At 37.5% G+C, this 21,157-nt stretch overlaps 1 protein-coding gene across 1 annotated transcript in view; it reads left to right on the top strand.

The window, feature by feature from the left end:
- LOC143403828 (guanylate-binding protein 7-like) overlaps window positions 1-16,041 on the top strand; it is a 30,770-nt gene extending 14,729 nt beyond the window's left edge. The window contains exons 6-11 of the mRNA XM_076862079.1: window positions 1,327-1,572; window positions 3,633-3,913; window positions 5,253-5,465; window positions 7,775-7,877; window positions 8,196-8,389; window positions 15,515-16,041. Coding sequence (XP_076718194.1) covers window positions 1,327-1,572; window positions 3,633-3,913; window positions 5,253-5,465; window positions 7,775-7,877; window positions 8,196-8,389; window positions 15,515-15,739 — 1,262 coding nt within the window. The 3' untranslated portion in view covers window positions 15,740-16,041. The remainder of the gene's footprint in view (window positions 1-1,326; window positions 1,573-3,632; window positions 3,914-5,252; window positions 5,466-7,774; window positions 7,878-8,195; window positions 8,390-15,514) is intronic.
- Window positions 16,042-21,157: the final 5,116 nt, after the last annotated feature.

Raw genomic sequence — 21,157 nt, 5'->3', positions numbered from 1 at the left:
GGAAAAACAATGAGAAAAACAATGTACTAGTTAATTGTTAGTCATAGAATTACAAGGCAGAACCTACTTTGTTCAGTTTTATTCATTCTCCTTTCAGACATTGTTTTAGTCAGCTTTTTCACTGCAGTGACTAAAGGTCCTGACCAGAACAACTATAAATGAGGAAAAGTTTATTTGAGGACTCACGGTTTCAGAGGTCTAAGTCTATAGAAGGTCAGCTTCATTCCTCGGGGCTTGCGGTGAAGCAGAACATCATGGCAGAAGAGTGTGGAAGAGGGACGCAGCTTACATGATGATCAGAAAGCAGAGAGAGAGACTCCACTTTCCAGATACAAATATATATATATATACCCCAAAGTCACACCCACAATGCCTACTTCCTCCAGCCACACACCACCTGCCTTCAGCCACATAACGCCTGCCTCAACTCCATTAGGTGATTAAGTCACTGACAGATTAAGGCTCTTATAAACCAATCTTTTCTCCTCTGAACCTTATTGCATTGTCTCACTCATGAATTTTTGGGGGACACCTCACATCCAAACCATAACAGACATGTATTAACTTTTCAGGGAGTGGCTAGTTATGTCTTCCATAAAAGCAACTTTACACTCCAAATAGACCTAAACAGTCCCTTCCAAACTTTCTCAATACTTCTGCTGCCTGCCAGAGCCTTCATTTGTGTTTCCCTACCATATCATTCTCTTCATATTAGCACCTATGATGATACTGTTCTCAGTTAATAAATTATTCTAATGTATTGCATTTAGGTGGGTGAGTGTCTGATAAAACCCATAAGTTTATTATGTAGAGACAAATTATATAGCTTCCATTTTGAGAGTTTATATTCTTTAGAGTTTATATCCAAACTACATAATCCTATTTGTTGTGTGAATAACAGTGATTACAGTTTTCCTTAACAATGTGTCATCTGTCTTATTTTAGTTATTGCTCCACTATCTTTATTTGTGGCTCCTCTTCATTCAGTCTTACAGTTGGACTTCCACTATCAGTACTATCAGACCAGAAATTGATATGTAACCATCTACCAATCAAATCACTCCTGAAAATCTTATAAGACAGGTGCTGATCTTGGTTCAGTGGATACCAACCCCAATTTTTTTTTTCCTGGGCACATGCCTCCCACAATTCATTTACAGAGATGCATCACTGATATGAGTTTGATTTGCACTAAGCCATTGAATGAATATATAAAATTGGATCTTTAAGAAGATTCCAATGAATAATAATTCCAAGTCATGATATGCTTGAGATGCCTTGTCCCTAGTTTGTGCTCAGGGTGACTCTGTTTTTCCTCTTCCTCAGGTGATAATGATAAAGCGAAAAATACTAACACATCAAGGGATTGTATTAGACGTTTCTTTCCCAACTGGAAGTGTTTTGTTTTTGACCGACCAAAATATGAAAAGGAGCTCCTAGCTCATATTGAGGATGTGTTGGAAAATCAACTAAATCCTGAATTCCAGGAACAATCAAAAAATTTCCGTTCTCACATCTTAACCCACGCAAAGATCAAGACCCTCAGGGAAGGAGTCAAAGTCACTGGGAATCGTGAGTTTACTTTTCTTAAATGATACTTCTGTGTGGTCTAATATTTGTTGAATCATAGTACATGCTATTCAGTTTTTTATTTCTTTTTATACAGAAGAGTATAGACTATTTATCAGTATTCATATACCACAAGAAAATGTGTAAGTGTTCATGTCATAGGATTTACAAAATCTTATTATTTATTTTATTTTCCAAAACTTCAAACATCACTGGTATGGACAGTTCCTACATATATGAAGGGACCCATCTTGGATGAAATAGAAGTGATAGGGTTAAAAACAGACTGCATTGTCTTTTCACAGGAGGTCCTGTGAAAAGGGAGACTATCTGGCAGTTTAAACCAGTCCAAAATAAATGTTAGCTTATGAGGCCCTGAAAATCTCTTGAATGCTTAATAATTAGAAATAAATGATTTTTGGATTCCCCTACCTCCTTAGTCTATCTGTTTATCCTACTTTTCTCTTCAGTTAACAAAAAATAGTTTCTTTTTTTCCTGAACAACCATGATTATTTTATTTTATTTTTATCTTTCAAAAGAGAAAGAAGAATCACAATATTATGATATTTGTAAATGACCACAATTCCTTACTAATGGGATGTGGGCTTGAGGAACCTGCCTAGATCCTACCTCCTTTAGTCCCTTGCCCACATTGATTTTCATGGTTCAATTGCTTTCATCACCGTAACCATTTAAAACTCAGCTTTGTAAAGATCTCAGACCATATCTTTAAAACTTTTTAGAACATTATAGTTAGTATAGTAGTTGGGTTCCTCCCAACAAAATCACACATGCATGGAGTTCAATTTCAGTTCATGTCTGCCCTTCTTCTCTTCCCTCCTCTTTCCCCCCATTCTTCCTTTTCTCCACTGATCTTCCTATCACTCACCTATTTATTTATATTTGATTAATTCTTTCTATTTATATATAAAAGTGAGATTCCTTGTGGTATATTTATGAATGTACTTAACATGATTTAAAAAAATTCATTCCACATTTCTCTGTTTCCCATCTCTTTCCTCTCCCTCTCAATTTCCTTCTTCTATTCCATGATCTTCTCTATATTTTTATGTATTTAATACTCCCTCTTTTATTTCTTTATTTTTCCCTAGCTTCCCCATATAAAAGAAAACATTTGACTCTTGATTTTATGAGACTGACTTATTTCAGTTAGCATGATGTTTTCCATTTCCATGAATTTACCAACAAATGATATAATTTTATTTATTTTTTTGTGGCTAAATACAACTCCATTGTATATATGGAGTTGTATTTAGCCACAATAGGTATATATATATATATATATATATATATATATATATATATATATATATATATATACTATAATTTCTTAACCCATTTATTAATTGAAGGATACCTGGTTTGATTCCATAATTTGGGTGTTGTGGATTTTGCTACTATAAATATTGAGGTGGCTGTATTTCTATAATATGCTGATTTTAGTACTCTTGGATTAACACCAAGAAGTGGGATAGCTGGATCATAATCATCTAAATCAGATTTTAGATGAAGGTTGGTATTCAATATTTTAAACTGTTAAGTCCCAGTGAGTAATAGAATGAAGAAAAGGTGTGAAATTGTATGTGCTGATAGAAAAAGTATGCAAGGCATGTGTTAGTTTATCTTTGTCCTTTGGACTATTATTTAAAAATACCTTAAACTGGGAGTATGAAACAACATACATTTTTTTCTCCAGGTTTTGTAGGCTGGGAACTCCAAGATCAGGGTGCCAACATGGTAGAGTTTTTGAGAACTCTTCCAGGTTGCAGACTGCTGTGTTCTTGCTGTTACCTCACATGGTAGAAGGGGCAATTTAGCTCTCTGGGGTCTCCTGTAACATACTAATTCTGTTCATGAGAACTGTTCCCCCATTGTCTCTAATCACTTCACAGAAGGCACCACCTCCTACTTCCATCACCTTCATGGTGAGAATTAATAATCAGTCCATGGTGTTATGTGTGATTTTAAAAACACAGTCTCAGACTCTTGTATCCTATTGAGTGAGAACTTGACATGCATACCTATTCTCAGCCTTATTCAGGGCTGGGGAGTTTGGTGGAGACCTATGTGAATGCCATCAACAGCGGAATGGTGCCTTGTTTGGAGAATGCAGTGACCACTCTGGCCCAGCGTGAGAACTCAGCAGCTGTGCAGAAGGCAGCCGACCACTACAGTGAGCAGATGGCCCAGTGGGTGCAGTTCCCCACAGACACACTCCAGGAGCTGCTGGAGGTGCACACAGCCTGTGAGAGGGAAGCCATCGAAGTCTTCATGGAGCTCTCCTTCAAGGATGACAAGCTGGAGTTCCAGAAGAAGCTGATGGTAATTAACCTTAGCTTATACCTTTCCTGATCTTGTCCTGGAATAAGGTTGATAGTTTTTTTTTTTGTTTTTTTTTTTTTTTGTGGTGCCAAGGATGAAATCCAGGGCCTTAAACATGCTAGGCAATCACTCCACCACTGAGCCACATCCCAAACCCCTAAGCCTAACATTTTTATTCCAGGGTTTGTATCCTTCTTATCTCAGAAATAACCTAGATTTTTGTGGGTAACAAGACTCTGCAGGCTACAAGTGCTCTCTTTATCTAAAAGATGACACTTTGTTTTCTATTACTGCAAAACAAATGATCATGTACTCAACAGCCTAAAAGAGCAAGCATTCATTAGCTCACAGTAAGGTTAGATCCCAGCATAGGTTATGTGGGGGTTCTGCTCAGTGCCTCACAAGCTGAAAATAAGATATAAAATGGGCTTAGTTCTCATCTGGGCACCTGGGAACCCTTTTCATCTTCAACATACCAGTGATGCATCCCATCTTTCCTTCCTTTCTAGTCTCTCTGTTTTCCCTTCTGCCACAGCTGGAAAAAACTGTTCTAATGTGCAGATGTGGTTAGGTTCAATAGGGTACTGTTCATTTATTATATTTATCCTGTGTAATGCCACATATTGTAACCATAGGATTACTAACCATCATATTCACAGACCTGGGGACAAGGCAGGAAGTGGACACGGAGGAGAGAACTCTCAGGTGACAACTTAGTTCGGCTGATCAGATGCACCTTCACTGAAAGTTTTTTTTTCCAGACTATTTAGGACAGATCTTAATTTGACAAAATTCTCTTATTTCATATTGAGGAAAATCCAACTGGATTGTAATTTCCAAATAGAAACAAACAAATGCACCTATTCTTATATCCTCACACACTGAAACTGTCACGGAAAGAACTTGCAAAGCAGTCAAAACTCTGCTCAGAATATACTTAACTTGTTTCTGGTGGGTAGATGTGCCATGCATATATTTTCATCTGTAGCAACCCGCATTCTCTGAGGGGAATTTTACTTCAACCAGAATTAAACATTAAACATTTTATTAGTGATTGTTAGGGTTTCGGTTGCTGTTAATCATACTATTACTAAATAAACTATAAAGTTTATGTCTTCCAACTCCATCATTTCACATATATTGAGACTGACATTGAGGTAAGAGACTTTTCAGAGTCACACAATGAATTGGCCAGACCTGGGACTGAAGCATGTCTCCTGACTCCTTCTATGTTCCAGTCCTTTCTGAGGCGGTCAGACTGCTTTTTCTGAGAGGATACCAGTTGGGCCTTCCTTCTAACAACTTCTTTGTATTTTACTTCCCTACATTTCCCTTACAGGACACCACAGAGAGAGAGAAAAAAGCTCTCCTGCTGCAGAATGAAGAGGTATCTGTCAACTGCTGCGAGGCTTGGCTGAAGCAGCTTTCAGGGCCCCTGATGCGAAGCATCTCAAGAGGAGCGTTCTCTGTTCCTGGAGGCCATAGGCTCTACTTAGAAGCAAAGAAGAAGGTAGAACTTCAGTACAATCTAGGGTCCAGGAAAGGAGTGAAGGTGAGGAGTAAGGGGAGGGGAGAGGGCCAGTATGTGGTCAGAGAGTCTGTGCTGCTCCTTCTAAAACTAAGCTCCCACCATTATTTGTGAAACAAAAGCAGAGAATGGCTATGTGTTGACATTTATATGCTTTTATATCCCCTGTTAGTAAGATCCTCTTAAGTAAACCAGAAACAGTTCTTCCCAGAGAGGGTTCAGAACCAGGAATTCAGGTGAAACCAACCATTTCTTTTACTTATCAAAAAAGCTGTTTTAATTTTTTTCTGCTAAAACACAGAAGGTACAATATGAAAGAAATGACTTTGTTCTTGTGAGGCTTAACATATTTCAGTTGGACAAATAACAGTCAATGGTATATGAAGTGATAGGGTTATCATAAGTTAACGGTAACTGGTGTGTACTCATAGTAGCAGAGAATGATGATGCACGTGGTTGTAGGAAATATTGAACATTCTCTTCCTACATCAGGTACAGGTTCTGGTGATTTCCTTACATTACCTATTTAATTCTCAGAATACACAAAGTACATATTACTATCTTCCATATTAATACCCTTAAGAAAGGTAGTGCACAGAAGGCCTAATACGTGACCTAAGATCATAACAGTCTGTCAGTGACAGAGCTCATGGGCAGCCATTTTAAACTCAGAATTTATTTTTAAGGTGGGGGGATAGGGGGATCCTCCTACTGCACCACTTCAGATTCTTCCAGCTATTCTACAAGGTTCCCTTTTTCCCACATCCTCAACAACATCTCTTGTCCTTTGACTAATTGATAATAGGCATCCTCACAGATGTGCTAAGATCTCATTGTGGTTTTCATTTGTGTTTCACTGGTATTAGTGATGTTGAGCACTTTTACAAATATCTGATTAACATTTGAATTTCTTCTTTGAAAAATGTTTATTCAGGTCCTTTGCCCATTTTGTAATCAGGTTATTTAATTTTTTTTTACTGTTGAGTTATGATTTTCTAATATGCTTTGTATATTACCTCTTATCAGATATATGGCTTACAAATATTTTCTCCCATTCTATACATTGTCTTTTTCATTTGGTTGCTGGTTTCCAGGCTGTGCTGAAACTTTAGTTTGTTGCAGTCACATTTATTTTACTTTTTGCTTTTGTTGCCTGTCTTTTGGTTTTAAATACAAGAAATCTTTGTAAAGGCAAATATCAAGGTTTCCCCCCTAAGATTTCTTCTAGGAGTTTTATAGTTTCAGGTCTTATGTTTAAATATTTAATAAACTTTTAGTCCATTTCATAGAAGGCATAAGATAATGGTTCAATTTCATTCTTTCCTGGCTCTCTATTCTGATCCACTGGTGTATGTGTCTGTTTTTATGGTAGTACCATGCAGTTATGAATACTAAGTAATACAACTATACATATCATATAGATATCATTCAGTCTTAAAAAAGTACTGTCAATGATGACAACATGGATTAACCTAGGGACATTGCACTAAATGAAATAAGTCAGCCACAGAAAGATAAATGCTGCATGGTTCATGTTCAGTGGTGCCAATCAACAAAAGGAGCAAAAAGCCATTAAGCTCATATTAACATAGTGTTCAGTTAGAGTAGAATAGTGATTAGAAGGGCCTGAGAGAGGGGAAGGGAGATACTGGTAAAATATATAAACATGCAGGTATAGATGAGTAAGTGCTGCCCACCTGATGTACAAATGTGACTGTAGTTAAAATACTCTATTGTGTACCTTAATGTTACTAAGATAGTAGGCCTTATGCATTCTCACGACAATGGAAAATGTAACTGTGTGATGTGATCAACATGAAAACTGGCTTGATTGTAGGAACCATTCAACAATGCAGTCATATATCAAACATCATGTTATATAATTTCAAAGTATACAATTTTTATTTGTTAATCTCAACAAAGCTGAAAAGAAACTCAGGAGGCAGCCTAGAAAAGCTTTCTAGTATAGGAGGTGGAAGATACAAGTCAAACAAACTGTAGATATGATGCTAGTTAAGGAAGGCTAGAACAGATCCAGAAAAAGGATGTGCACATACCACAAACAATGGAGAGGGTACGTGTTTGTAGAACTGCTCTTACATATGACTGGGGTGGCTGGTGGGCAGCACTCAGGGGAGAGGAGTCTGCTGTAGAGGGTTTTCATGTCTCACCAGAGCACGGACTTTTGTTGTGTCCTTAGAAGGACAGGAATCCCTATGGGATCCTAACTAAGAATGATGCAAAATAAAGTCAGTCTATTGAATAATAACTTCCTTATCAGAAGACTAGATCTTTGATGCCTAAAATGTTTTTTTTCCTTCTTGGTTCCCCAGGCAAAGGAGGTCCTTCAGAGCTTCCTGCAGTCACAATTTGCCATAGAAAAATCCATCCTGCAGTCAGATAAAGCCCTCACTGCTCAAAAGAAGGCCATAGCAGGTACAGGGGAGGTCACAGCTCTCAGAGAGTGGGGAGGTTCCTGCATAGACTGACTGACTGGACAGGAAAACCTTCCTGAAACCAGAAGATTCTTCCTGCTGTGGAGCACATGCTCTGCTAAATCTGAGAGCAACAGGGAAGGCCAGCAAATCAGTTTTTCATCACATTTGGAAACATACTGTGGCTATCATGGCTAAAGGAAGGATTCACATATCCCTCTTGCCTTTTCTGAAATAAGTTTGGTTTGTGAAGCTAGGATAGTAGAGCTCAGACCTGACTGTTTTTTTTTTTTCCCTCCCTAAAACTTTTGTGGAACAGTTGAGCGGCTCAAGAGGGAGGCAGCTGAGAAGGAACAGGAGCTGCTAAGACAGAAACAGCAAGAGCAGCAGGAAATGATGGAAGCACAAAAGGGAAGCTTAAAAGAACACATTGCTCAGCTGGAGAAGAAGTTGGACAGGAAAATGGAGAACCTTCTGAGAAGGTTGGAAAGTAATCTGGACCATAAGCTAAAGGTGAGCCTGGACAGGGCCTGGCAGTGCCTGACAGACAGTGCCCTGGTTCCTCAGGAAGGGAAGTACCAACATGTTAAGCATGGACATGATTTCAAAGGGAAACTCAAAAGGTGCATGTTTCACTAACTCCTCATGTATACCTGCATCCTCCTGAAGTCTGTAAACCTCTGAGACTCCAGCACCTTGGATATTGATAGAATTCAGAGTATACAGTGTTCCCCAGGGTGATGGATTAAGGTTTGTTGAGATTATAGGGTGGTCTTACTGTGTCCCAGTTGAACAGTGTTTTAGTCCATTGGTCTTTTTAGGACTCTTGGCACAACCATCAAAGAGATCAAAATTAGATCCATCTGAACGTATCACCTTTATTTCCATAGCCTGATTCTTTCTACAACAAAAATAAATTAAAGTCTTTGTCCCAACCAGGAGCTTGATAACTAGTTTTCTCTACTAGGTATTTCCTATTATTTGTTAGAAGATCATAGCCATGCTACTTCAGTGGAACTGATAATTCATTAGATCTCAATCTGTGTGCCAAGAGGAATTATTTTTGGAGGGGATTTTAAAATCATGAACAATGGCATATATTAATTGTACAAGTTAATGGAATTTACCATGATATTTCCATACATGCATATACTGTGCATTGATCAGGTCCATAGATCCTTCTTCTACCCTTTTCCTCTCTCCCTTCCTCTCTCCCAGCCCCAATCCTGGTCCCTAATATTCCCTCTTCTACTTTCTGGTCACTTTTATTATTGTTGTTGTTTCCACATATGAGATATTTACCCAGTAGTGGGATAGCTGGATCACATGGTAAGTTCTAAGTTTACTTTTGGGAAACCTCCAAACCATTTTCCATAGTAGCTGTACTAATTCACATTCCTGCCAACCACATGTAAGTGCTCCTATTTCTCCAAATCCAGAACTTCCCATTATTATTATTATTATTTATCATTATTATTTATCATTATTATTTATTTGGACAATTGGCATTCTAATCAGAAGGAGATATAGTCTGAGGGTAGTTTTGATTTGAATTTCCCTGATAACTAAAGATATTAGTACTTTGTAACATATTTATTTGCCATTTGTATTTCTCCTGTTGAGAAATATCTGTTTAGGATATTTGCCCATTTCTAATTGTATTATTTAGGGTTTTTGTTGTTGTTGTTAAGATTTTTAAAGTTATTAATCCTATGTCAGAAGAATAGGTGGCAAAGATTTTCACGTAAGGTGCCTCTTTAGTGTTCTTACTTTGTTGTGCAGAAACTTTTTAATTTGATGTAATCTCATTTGTTAATTCTTGCTTTTGTTTCCTCTGTTTTTGTGATCCTATCTAAAACACCATTGCCTGTGCCAATATCTTAAAGTGCTTCTGCTGATTTCCTCTCATAGTTCCTGAATTTCAGGTTTTGTACTTTAGTCTTTGATCCATTTTGGGTTCTTTAGTGTACAGGGTGAGAGATAGGGATCAATTTCAGTCTCCTACGTGTGGATATTCAGTTTCCCAGTGCCATTTGTTGAAGAGTCTGTCCTTTCTCCGTTGTCTCAGTTTTGGGTACCCTCATTGAGAATCAGTGAGGGGAAGCTGTGTGGATTCATTTCTGGTCCTCTGTTCTATTAACTGGTCTACATGTTTGTTTACATGCCAATATGGTGTGGTCTTTGTTGCTACGGCTCTGAAGTACCTCTTGAAATCAGGTATTGTGATGCCTCCAGCTTTGCTCTTTTTGCCCAATATTGCTTTGCCTATTCAGGGTCTTTGTGCTATCATATAAATTTAATTTTTTTTATCTGAAGAATGTCATTCATATTTTGATGACCACTGAATCTGTAGATCACTTTGCTTGTCAAAGCATATTAAGTCCTATTACACAAATGCTAAGGTTGCATCACCAGAATGAGGATAAAACTACAAACACCTCTCTGATTTGGTCAGTGGAGGTGATATGGCTAAATTAGTGAAAATAGCTAGTAACCTTTTGGCTGCTATAGAAGGAAGAAATGTTTATAATCCTCAAGTTAATAATACAGTTTGTTTATAGTTTGAGTCAGCAAGGCAGGATAGTATTGATGGTGTGAAGCTATAGGCAATGATTAAGGCTGTGGTTCCTGTAGAACTTCATGATGTTTGAATAAGAATAACTACAATTGTTATTAATACGATACGATTTATAGGTTATTAAGTAATTAATGACTTTTGATCTGATGTAAGAAATAAATTTTGTTATAATTTTACCTCATAAAGATGATATAAAATATGGATAGGCTAGATGATCTGTTAGTGGATTTAGAACTGTAGTGATTCATATTATACCATAATCTCCTAGTATCCACAATACACCCAAAAGGACCACAGATCTGGTGATTAGAATCTCTGTTATGCTTTTGATAGTCATAGGTGGAGGCCACAGTGTGTTTTTATGTAAAAGCTTTTATACATGTTAATCACAAAATGTTATTAGATCAGTTGTGTGGATGTGGTTTAGCTTTGCAAATTTAGTCAGCTTTTTGCTGCTATGACTAAAGAACCTGACCAAAACAATTGTAGAGAAGGAAAGGTTTATTTGAGAGCTCACAGTTTCAGAGGTCTTAGTCCAAAGAAGGCCAATTCCATCCCTCAGGGCTTGAGGTGAGGCAGAATATCAGGGCAGAAGAGTGTGGCAGAGGGAAACATCTCATATGCTGATCAGGAAGCAGAGAGAGGTTTCCACTTTCCAGATACAAATATGTACCCCAAAGCCACACCCCAATTCCCACCTCCTCCAGCCACACCCTACCACTTCAATTACTACTCAGTTAATCCCTATCAGGGGATTAATTCACTGATTGGGTTAAGACTCTTACAACCCAGTAATTTCTCCTCTGAACCTTCTTGCATTGTCTCACCTGTGAGCTTTTTGGGGACACCTCACATTCAAATCATAACACTCTGTGATGGTCAGCTAAAAACGTTAGTGATTCTACTGTATTCTGAGTGTAGATTAATGCTATAGGAAGTTGTGGAGAGCAACAGATATGTACAATAGAAAATAAAGTCTTGCATTTAATTGTTCTGTTTGATTTCTTCACTGGATAATATGATTAAAGTTGGAATTAATGTTGCTTTGAAGAGCATACAAAATATAGTGGCTGTGAATGTTACAATTGAAAATATTTCTAAGGAGATTAATATTGCAACAAAGTTTTTGTAGAATTGAATATTTAGTTGATATTGACATGCTAGAATTATTAGGGATAGAATTCAGGTTGCTACTATTAATAGGGTGAGTGATAATGAGTAAGAAAAATACTTGGGTGAAAAAATTAAAACTTTCTGCAGAATTAATTGAGAAGAAATAAACTCCTGGATATCTTTTGGGGGGTGAGTACTGCAGATTGAATTCAGGGGTATTCAACCACTGAGCCACATCCCCAACCCTTTTTTGTATTTTATTTAGTGACAGTGTCTCATTGAGTTGCTTAGCACCTCACCATTGCTGATATACATTTATCCAAAAATTAATAAATAAAACAAATGGGGTGGGGGAATGAGAAGAGAAGGTAGACAAACAACTATGAGATATCAAGGAGAGAGAAAAGTATAACCAAAGTACAAGAAGAACCATAGCTCAAATACCTCCAATGAACATGACTATAGATTTAATTCAATTTCCTGGACTGGGGGCGGGGGGGTTGTCAATATGCATTGTATACTACTCCTCTATTTTCCTTCAGTATTTTCTTTGCTATTTTGAATGGGATTGTTTTCCTGATTTCTTTCTCATCAAATTCATTATTGATGTATAGAAGAGTTACTGATTTTTTGCATATTGATTTTGTATCTTACTACTTTTCTGAATTAGTTTATTGGTTACAAAAGTTTTTTGGTAGAGTCTTTAGGTTTTTGTATGTATAGAATCATATTATTTGTACATAGAGATGCCTTTTTCCTTTCCTGTTTGTATCTTTTATTTCTTTCTCTTGTCTAATTGCAATGGCTAAATTTTCTAGCACTGTATTGAGTGAGAGCACTGAGAGTGTATACCCATATCTTGTTCCTGATCTTAGAGGAAATACTTTCAGTTTTCTTCCATTCAGCATGATGTTGGCTATGGATTTGTTATATACAACCTTTATTATGTTGAGGTATGATCCCTCTATACCTCATTTATTCAGAACCGTTATCATGTAGGTGTATTGAATTTTATCAAAGACACTTTCTGCATCTGTTGAGATGATCATGTGATTTTAAAATTTTATTTATGTGATTCATTATATGTATTGATTAGATATGTTGAACCATTCTTGAATCCCTGAAATGAAAGTCAACTTAATCATCATGTATGAACATTTTATTGTGTTGTTGAATTCAGTTTGCAAGTATTTTATTGAAGATTTTGCATGTGTGTTTATCAGGGATAATGATGTATACTTTCTTCTCTTCTTGGTGTGTCCTTGTAGGGTTTGGTGGCAGTGTAATGGTATTCTCAAAGGATGAGTCTGGAAGGCTCCCTCTCTTCACTACAGTGGAATAATTTTGTGAATCATTGTTGTTAGGTCTTTAAAAGTTTGGTAAAATTTAACAGTGAAACCATGAAGTCCTGAGTTGTTATTTTTGGAGGATTCTTCTAAACTGAATCAGTTTTGTTACTTGTTATTTCTCTATTTAGGTTTTTGTATCTTCTTGTTTTTTGTTTGTTTGTTTTGTTTTGTTTTCACCAGAGATTGAACCCCTGGGGACTTAGCCACTGAGCCACATTATCAGCCCTTGTTTTTATTTTAAAATTTGAGACAGGTTCTAACTTGCTTAGAACCTTGCTAAGTTGCTGAGGCTGAACTTGAACTTGGAATTCTCCTGCCTCAGCCTCCCAAGCCACTGAAATTATAGGCATGTGCCACACACCCACCTTTGGTTCAATTGTGGCAGATTGCATGTAACCAGAAAGTTCTTCTTTTCTTCTAGATTTTCCAATTTATTATCTTATATCTATAGGTCTCACAAGAGTGAGGCCATTTTGGTAATTCAGCCAGGAGTTGTGTGGACATAGTGTATGCATTTTTATGTTTACTATTACAGTGGGATTGATTATTTCTATCAAGTGATGGGGGTTTATATTGGCTCTGTTTTTTTTTTAATATGATTCTGATACAGATGCTCCAGTCATGGTACAGGGCAGGAAGCTCTTGTCCTCTGATTAAATACTGGTACATGTCTAGGTGGTTCATGGGGAGAAGTGGGGGCCAGAATCACAGTTCTCCTCTAGTGGCATTCACATCTAGTCTTATCAACAATGCATGTTCTGACAAGTTGCAGGTGCAGCCAATGTAGAAATAATGCATAAGAATGATGTCAGCAAAAGTTCTGTAACTCTTCTCTTCACTATTGTGGAGTGTCTTCCCAGGAGTGGGAACTCAGAGCCTCCCTACCCATACCCACCTGAAGTGTCTGTCAGGTTTCAAGTCTGTCAAAGCTGGAGCTGGATACAATTCCTCTCAATTGGCCTGGGAATGCAGCTCATCAACTGAGCAGCCGTGCAATTTGTGTAAGGCCCTGAGCTCCATCCAAAAATAAGCAAAATAATAAAAATCACAAAAATAAAGACAAGGAGAACAACAAGGAGAAAAGAGAGATATTACTTAAATAAAAAAATAAATTTTAATAAAAATAAAACTAACAAGAAAAGTTAAATAAAAGATAAAAATAAATAATAGCAAATAAAAAAAAAACAAAAGAAAAGATTTTTTTTTTTTTTTTTGAAAAGAAGAAAACAAATCCTTCCACTTGAGATGCTTGGAAAAGTAAGAAAGGTGTGTTATTGCAGCCTATTTTAAGTCAGCTTCTCTGCTAATCTTAGAGTGTGCTTCCCAGGGGTGGGTTTTTTCATTCCTCCCCACCATTCTTTCACTTGTGGTAGCCACCAAGGAGCCACAGGCAGTGAGACCCATGAAGCTAACTGAAAATCCTTTTAGCTAGATGCAGGCCAGAGCTAGATCCTGTGTAAGATGGGTTTTGCCAGGCCTAGATTCCCTTTGGCATGTCTTAGGCTGTGTGTCCTGAGGCAGGGCATATTTCCGAGCAAAGTATCTCAGGCAGGTAATTGGGAATGAAGGTGTCAGGGGCAGACTGGACACTAGAACAATACAGTTTTGTGATGGGAAGGGAACAGTGGGATCCACATAATCTGCCGTCGTAATCCTGGCATCTTCAGGCCTGGTAGCCATGAGAGACCACTTGCAACTACTCAGTCCCTTTTTTCAGAGGACAGGTTCCCTGGTGAGATGATTGTAGAGGGTGACAGCCTCTGCTCCCCTTAGCTTCACAGCCTGCATTCCCACAGAATGGGACTCTTAGTGAGTTTGTGTCAGAGCCAGTCCCCTGAGCCAAGGCCCTCTCAAAAAACAGTCACCCACTGAAGCAATGCAGTGGAAAGTCCATGCAGTCCTAGAGATGGGAATATGCCCCTCCTGAGCAGGGAAAACTCAATGGGACCCTTCTCAAGTTGACTCTTGGCTTCAGCACCCTGAGGGTTTGTTGGGAGATGGAACAAACCTAAAGTGTAGACCTCAGGTCTCTCACTTATTTAAATTGTATGTCTGCAACATATTGACCTGTGCACCAGTGGAGCTGGCTGGGACTCTTTCCCCTTTATTCCCATTGAGAGAAGATCCCAATACCTGACCTCAGTGATGGGCAGTAGGTACTGGGGCATTCTGTTTCTCTTGCTATGCTGTTATCCCAAGATTCTGTGTTTTCACCAGGTCCCCATCTCTCTGCTGCTGAACTCTAGCGCTCTCCCAGGGCCACTCACCTCCACATGCAGTTCCACAACTATTGCTTTGTTTCTAGTCCACAGAGGAGAAGGCAAGCACTGGGTGCATCTATTCTGACATCATATGGCTCAGGACAGTCTCTGGGCTTGAACAAAACATCTCTCCAACATAGCCCGGTGGTGCTGAGGAAATCTCACAAATGTATGAACCATGGATTGTCCCGTTATCCAAGTCCAAATGTCTAGAGACATCAAAAACATTCTAAGGTGGTAGAGAAATGAACACATGATTAACTTCTGAAGTTGTTCAACACAAAACTCTGTCTGTTAGCAATGGGATTTTCAAAAGTGGATTTCTTCTCTTTCACAGGTCCAAGAAAAACTTCTGACTGAAGGATTTCAAAAGGAAGCTGAGAAGCTAAGAAAAGAGATAGATCGACTACGAGATGAACTAGATGACATCAACACCAAAAAATCCTCAATTGTCTCACAGATCCTTGATTTTGTTTTCTCTGTGATAAGGGTAGGAACTTCTGATACACTCTTGGATATAGTGAGGAATATATGTGATCTATTACTAAGGCACTTCTCCTAAGAAAATGATAAAATGAAATTTTAAATTTTAATTACACAACACTGTTGTTCAATATTTAAGTAAACAATATAAAGAAATGGGAAACAAATAAGGAGATAATGAAATTGTTAGTAGAAAAGTTTTGAGTAAAGCAAAGACAAATGCCAAGATGAAGAAAACATTTGCAGTTTGATTTTAGACATGATGATATTATAACTAATGATGAGCTCTTGTGAGAAGAGACCAACAACTACATTTCTAAATCAGCAGAGATATGATAAAAATTTTTACTTTACTGATAATAAAATTTGTGCAAAATGAAATTAGGAAGTTTGTGTTTCACTTCATTTATGGGTAAGAAAGGGTAATTTTTCCAGGACCCTGAGCTAACAAGGGTTTGGTGTAATCAGTGGCCTACATTAAAAATTAGAATACAGATATCTTATATACTTATTTACCCAAGATGAAATGGGCATTGTTAATGATATGCTGTAATGACAAAAGACTGAAAAACAAAACTTTGAAGTCCCTCAGTAAGTGATATTGTTTTGATCTTAAATGTCTCCCAAAAGCTCATGTTTGAAATCATGATACCCAAACCAGTACAGTTTGAAGGTGGAGTTTTAGGCAATGATGAGAGAATTAATCCATTTGATGGGTTAATAATTTAAATGAACTCCTATTAACCGTAGGTAGGTTGTGCATGCCTGGAGGAAATAGGTCATTGAGGTTGTGTCCTTAGGGATTATATCTTATCCCTGGCTCCTTGAGTGTCCTCTGACATTCTCTCTCTTTGTTTCCTGGCTACCATGAGCTGAGCAGCTTTCCTCTGCTATTTCCTTTCCACCATTTCCATCTCAGTAATAGAGTTGACTGACCACAGACCGGACCTCTAAAACTCTGACCAAAATAAACTTTCTCTCTCTCTCTAAGTTGTTCTTGTTAGATGTAGCCATAGTGCCATAGAGCTGACTGACACAATCAGGTATTGATAATGTAAACCTTGGGACATACTTTCAGAAGAATACTCTGCATTTTCACTGATATGAAAGGCAAAGCTTTATTGGTATTGATATGAGATCTTCTCCAAGATATATAATAAGTGAAAAACAAGATGCAGAAAGTGTATATACACATTATCACTGAATTAAGAACAAAGTGTATGTGCACACATGTTATTGTCTACCTCTGAAAAATCACAAAAGAAACTAGTATCCATGGTCACAATAGATTGGGACTTAGATAGCTGAAGTAAGAAATAAGAAAACAACCAACTTTATATTGTATATTCTTCCACAACTTTAACACTTTAGGTGAATTTGTCACCTATTCAAACAAATAAATACAAATTAAAAGGCTCCCAGGACAGGATGAAAGCTTTTAATACTACTAGAAATAGTATAAGTAGGCCCAACAGGAATAATTTACTCACAAGAACAGGGAACTAGAAAGCCCAAGACCTGCATCTTGATTTTGTTTTCATTATGGCCTTTCAATTGTCCTTAAAAGTTTATTCACCAGTATATGTTCAGATACAACTCCCCTAAGATATTAAACTGGAATGGTCTTTAAATTTCCTCCCAGATTTATAAAGATGGTGAATTAGAAGGGAAAATTTTCTTCAGGTTAACTCAGTATTTCAGGAATTCTTTTCAGCCTTGTAATGCTTAAGACTTCCAGCCAGAATGAATTGTGTGTTAGTCTACAATTTTGCTAAATACCAGGTATTGGCTGATTAATCACATTCGTTTTAATCACATTAATCACATATCCAATAGGGCACCAACTGATGAGGTCCTCACCCTGTTCCTCAGTCTCTAGTGCTCTCAAAATGAAGGACACAATTGTAGGAACTAGTGCTGAAAAAACTCATTGAAGCAAAGGGACCTGTACCCTAGTGTGAAACTGCTGCCTATTTCTCTGATGAACTGGACACCCCATGAGCCCTGAGTTCTTAAAATTTCTCACTCGTAGTAACTACTCAAGAATGGCATAAAAGTAGGATGTTTAAAATAGTAAACAAAGTATTCATGCAAACCTCATTCCTGCCATAGTCCTTCTATCATGCTGAAATAAAACCACACATTTTATATGAGGATCAAATTCTGACAGAGGAATCTGCTTAGCATCCACAGAGCCACAAGACTGCAACATTGCAAATACTCTTTATTTGTTCCTTCCCTCTAATGTCTTAAGAACACATCTGTGCTTTCTTTAGGATCTTAAAGTAATGGTCAGTCACCTTTCAGTTTCCCCAATAAAAACCACTGATAACAGAAGTTCTATCACTGAACCAGTGCCCAGGAACCTGCTGCTGTCAGTGAAGGGAATACGCTGAATAGTGCACACTGGGATAGTCTGGTGAGGGCAATGAGGGGGTAGGCTAGAGTTCTGGTGTTCCATCACGACTTCTCAATACACATGACCAGCAAAGGAAAGTGTAACCTCAATAAGGAAATGTTGGCATGAAATTATATCTATTTATATATCATGAAGAAGTCAAAAGGGAGGTGATAAAACAATGAAAGCAGAGAAAAGTGATTCTCTGCCCAGTGTAAATTTAGTCATAAGTCATCACCTGTTGGGTTAATATTTATATACACCACGAATAAGTTTCCAGGGAAAAGATCTCTCACATTCTTGAAAATCAACACATATTTGTTGAAATTTTGAATGTATAATGGATTTATCTCAAGGACCTTCTCGACAACTTTTTTAGGAAGACCAGTGCACAGCCACTCCTCCTCCACATGGTATTTGGGCCACTTCTAAAACTCCTTGTTCCTGTTCTCAGATAGTGTCCACAGCCTGCCTTGCTAGGGCCACCTTCTCACCTATTGGTGCCAAGTCTGAACAACCCAGATTAAATCCGTGTCTTCAGGAAACTCCTCTTGTGGACTAGAAGTTAGGGCTGGGAACTTGGAAATACAAAGAAATGGAGAAGACCTGTGTCCTAGAGAACTGGAAATAACACAAAGAAGCAGGAAAGCTGAGGAGAGAGTTGCAGGATAAGATCTCCTGTAGTGAGGGAAATAAGATCTCCTGTAGTGAGGGAAGCAGGCAGCATTTCCAGTCCCAGAAACATGGCCTGACTTTTGTGGGTTTCTAGGACTGCCATAGCTTACTATGTCATGTTCATGAAGGAGAACAGGAGCCTATTTACTTCTCTTAAACAATCACATCCTTTAAGAACAAATCAACACCAAAAGCAGTAGAACACAGGAAATAATTAAAATCAGAGCTGAAATCAATGAAATCAAAACAAAAGAAACAATTCTAAAAAATTGTCAAAACAAAAAAATTGGTTCTTTGAAAAAATAAATGAAATAGATAAATCCATGGCCATGCTAACAAAGAGAAGGAGAAAGAAAACTCAAATTACTAACATACAAGATGAAGAAGGAAATATCAAAATGGACGTGTCTAAAATACAGAAGACAATTAGAAGGTATCTTGAATATTTATATTCCAATAAAATAGAAAGTATCGAAGATGTCAACAAATTTCTAGGGACATGACTTACCCAAACTGAATGAGGAGGTCATACATGATTTAAACAGATCAATTTCAAGTAATGAAATAGAAAACACCCTCAACAGCTTACCAACCAAGAAAAGCCCAGGACCAGATGGATTCTCAGCAGAGTTCTACAAGACATTCAAAGAAGATTTAACACCAATACTCCTCAAAATATTCTACGAAATAGAAAAGGATAGAACCCTTCTAAACTTATTCTATGAGGCTAATATCACCCTGATACCCAAACCAGACAAAGACACATAAAGGAAAAAATCTTCAGACCAACATCCCTGATGAACATAGGTAAAAAATTCTCAATAAAATTCTGGGAAATTGCATACAGAAACATATTAAAAAGATAGTGCCCTACAATCAAGTGGGGTTTATCCCAGGGATGCAAGATTGGTTCAACATACGGAAATCAATAAAAATAATTCATCAAATTAATAGACTTAAAAACAAGAATCATATGGTCATCTCAATAGGTGCAGAAAAAACATTTGACAAAATACAGCACACCTTCATGTTCAAAACTTGAAAAAATAGGGATAGTAGGAACATACCTCAACATTGTAAAAGCTATCTGTGCTAAACCCAATGCCAGCATCATTCTAAATGGAGAAATATTGAAAGCATTCCCTCTGCACAAAAATCAACTCAAAGTGGATCAAAGACTTAGCCACTAGAACAGAGACCCTGCACCTAATAGAAGAAAAACTAGGCCCAAATCGTCACCATGTCAGCCTAGGATCTGACTTCCTTAACAGATTCCTAAAGCACAAGAAGTAAAATCAAGAACCAATTAATGGGATGGCTTCAAATTAAAAAGCTTCTCATCAAAGGAAATAATCAATAATGTGAGGATATAGTCTACAGATTGTGAGAAAATCTTTAACACATATACTTCCAATAAAACTTTAATCTCTAGGATATAAAAAGAACTCAAAAAACTTAACACCAAAACACACACACACACACACACACACACACACACACACACAAATAATCCAATCAACAAAATCGCTAAGGAACTGAAAAGACACTTTACAATAGAAGAAATACAATCAATCAACAAACATATGAGCAGATTATGCTAAGCGAAGCTAGCCAATCCTTAAAAAACAAATGCCAAATGTCTTCTTTGATATAAAGAGAGCAACTAAGAACAGAACAGGAAGGATGAGCATGAGGAAAAGACTAACATTAAACAAAGACGAGAGGGGGGAGAGAAAGGGAGAGAGAAGGGAAAGCATATGGAAAAAGTAGGAGACCTTCAATGTTACACAATATTATAAGAGGTTGTGAGGGGAAAGGAGGAGGGGAAAAGGGAGAGAATTAAACAACAGCAGAGGAGGTAGAGAGGGAAGATGGGAGGGGAGGGGAGGGGAGGGGGGATAATAGGGGATAGGAATGGTAGCAGAACACAACAGTCACTAATATGCCATTATGTAAAAATGTGAGTGTGTAACCAATGTGATTCTGCAATTTGTATTTGGGGAAAAAATGGGAATTCATAAATTGAGTCAAATGTATGAAAGATGATATATCATGAGCTCTGTAATGTTTTGAACAATCAATAAAAAAATATGAAAAAGTGTTCAACTTCTCTAGCAATTAGAGAAATGCAAATCAAAATTACACTAAAATTTCATCTCATTCCTGTCAGAATAGCCATCATCAAGAATACAGGCGACACTAAATGTTGGTGAGGATGTGGGGAAAAAGTACACTCATACATTGCTGGTGGGACTGCAAATTGGTGCAACCACTATGGAAAGCAGTATAGAGATTCTCAGAAAACTTGGAATGGAACCACTCTTTGGCCCAACTATACCACTCCTTGGTTTATACACAAAGGCCTTAAAATCAGCATACTACAGTAATGTAGCCATATCAATGTTTATAGAAGCTCAATTAATA

This window comes from Callospermophilus lateralis, chromosome 7 (assembly GCF_048772815.1).
Source record: "Callospermophilus lateralis isolate mCalLat2 chromosome 7, mCalLat2.hap1, whole genome shotgun sequence".
Taxonomy (NCBI): domain Eukaryota; kingdom Metazoa; phylum Chordata; class Mammalia; order Rodentia; family Sciuridae; genus Callospermophilus; species Callospermophilus lateralis.
Note: the sequence above shows the minus strand (reverse complement) of the source record. Positions and strands in the feature narration are given on the sequence as shown.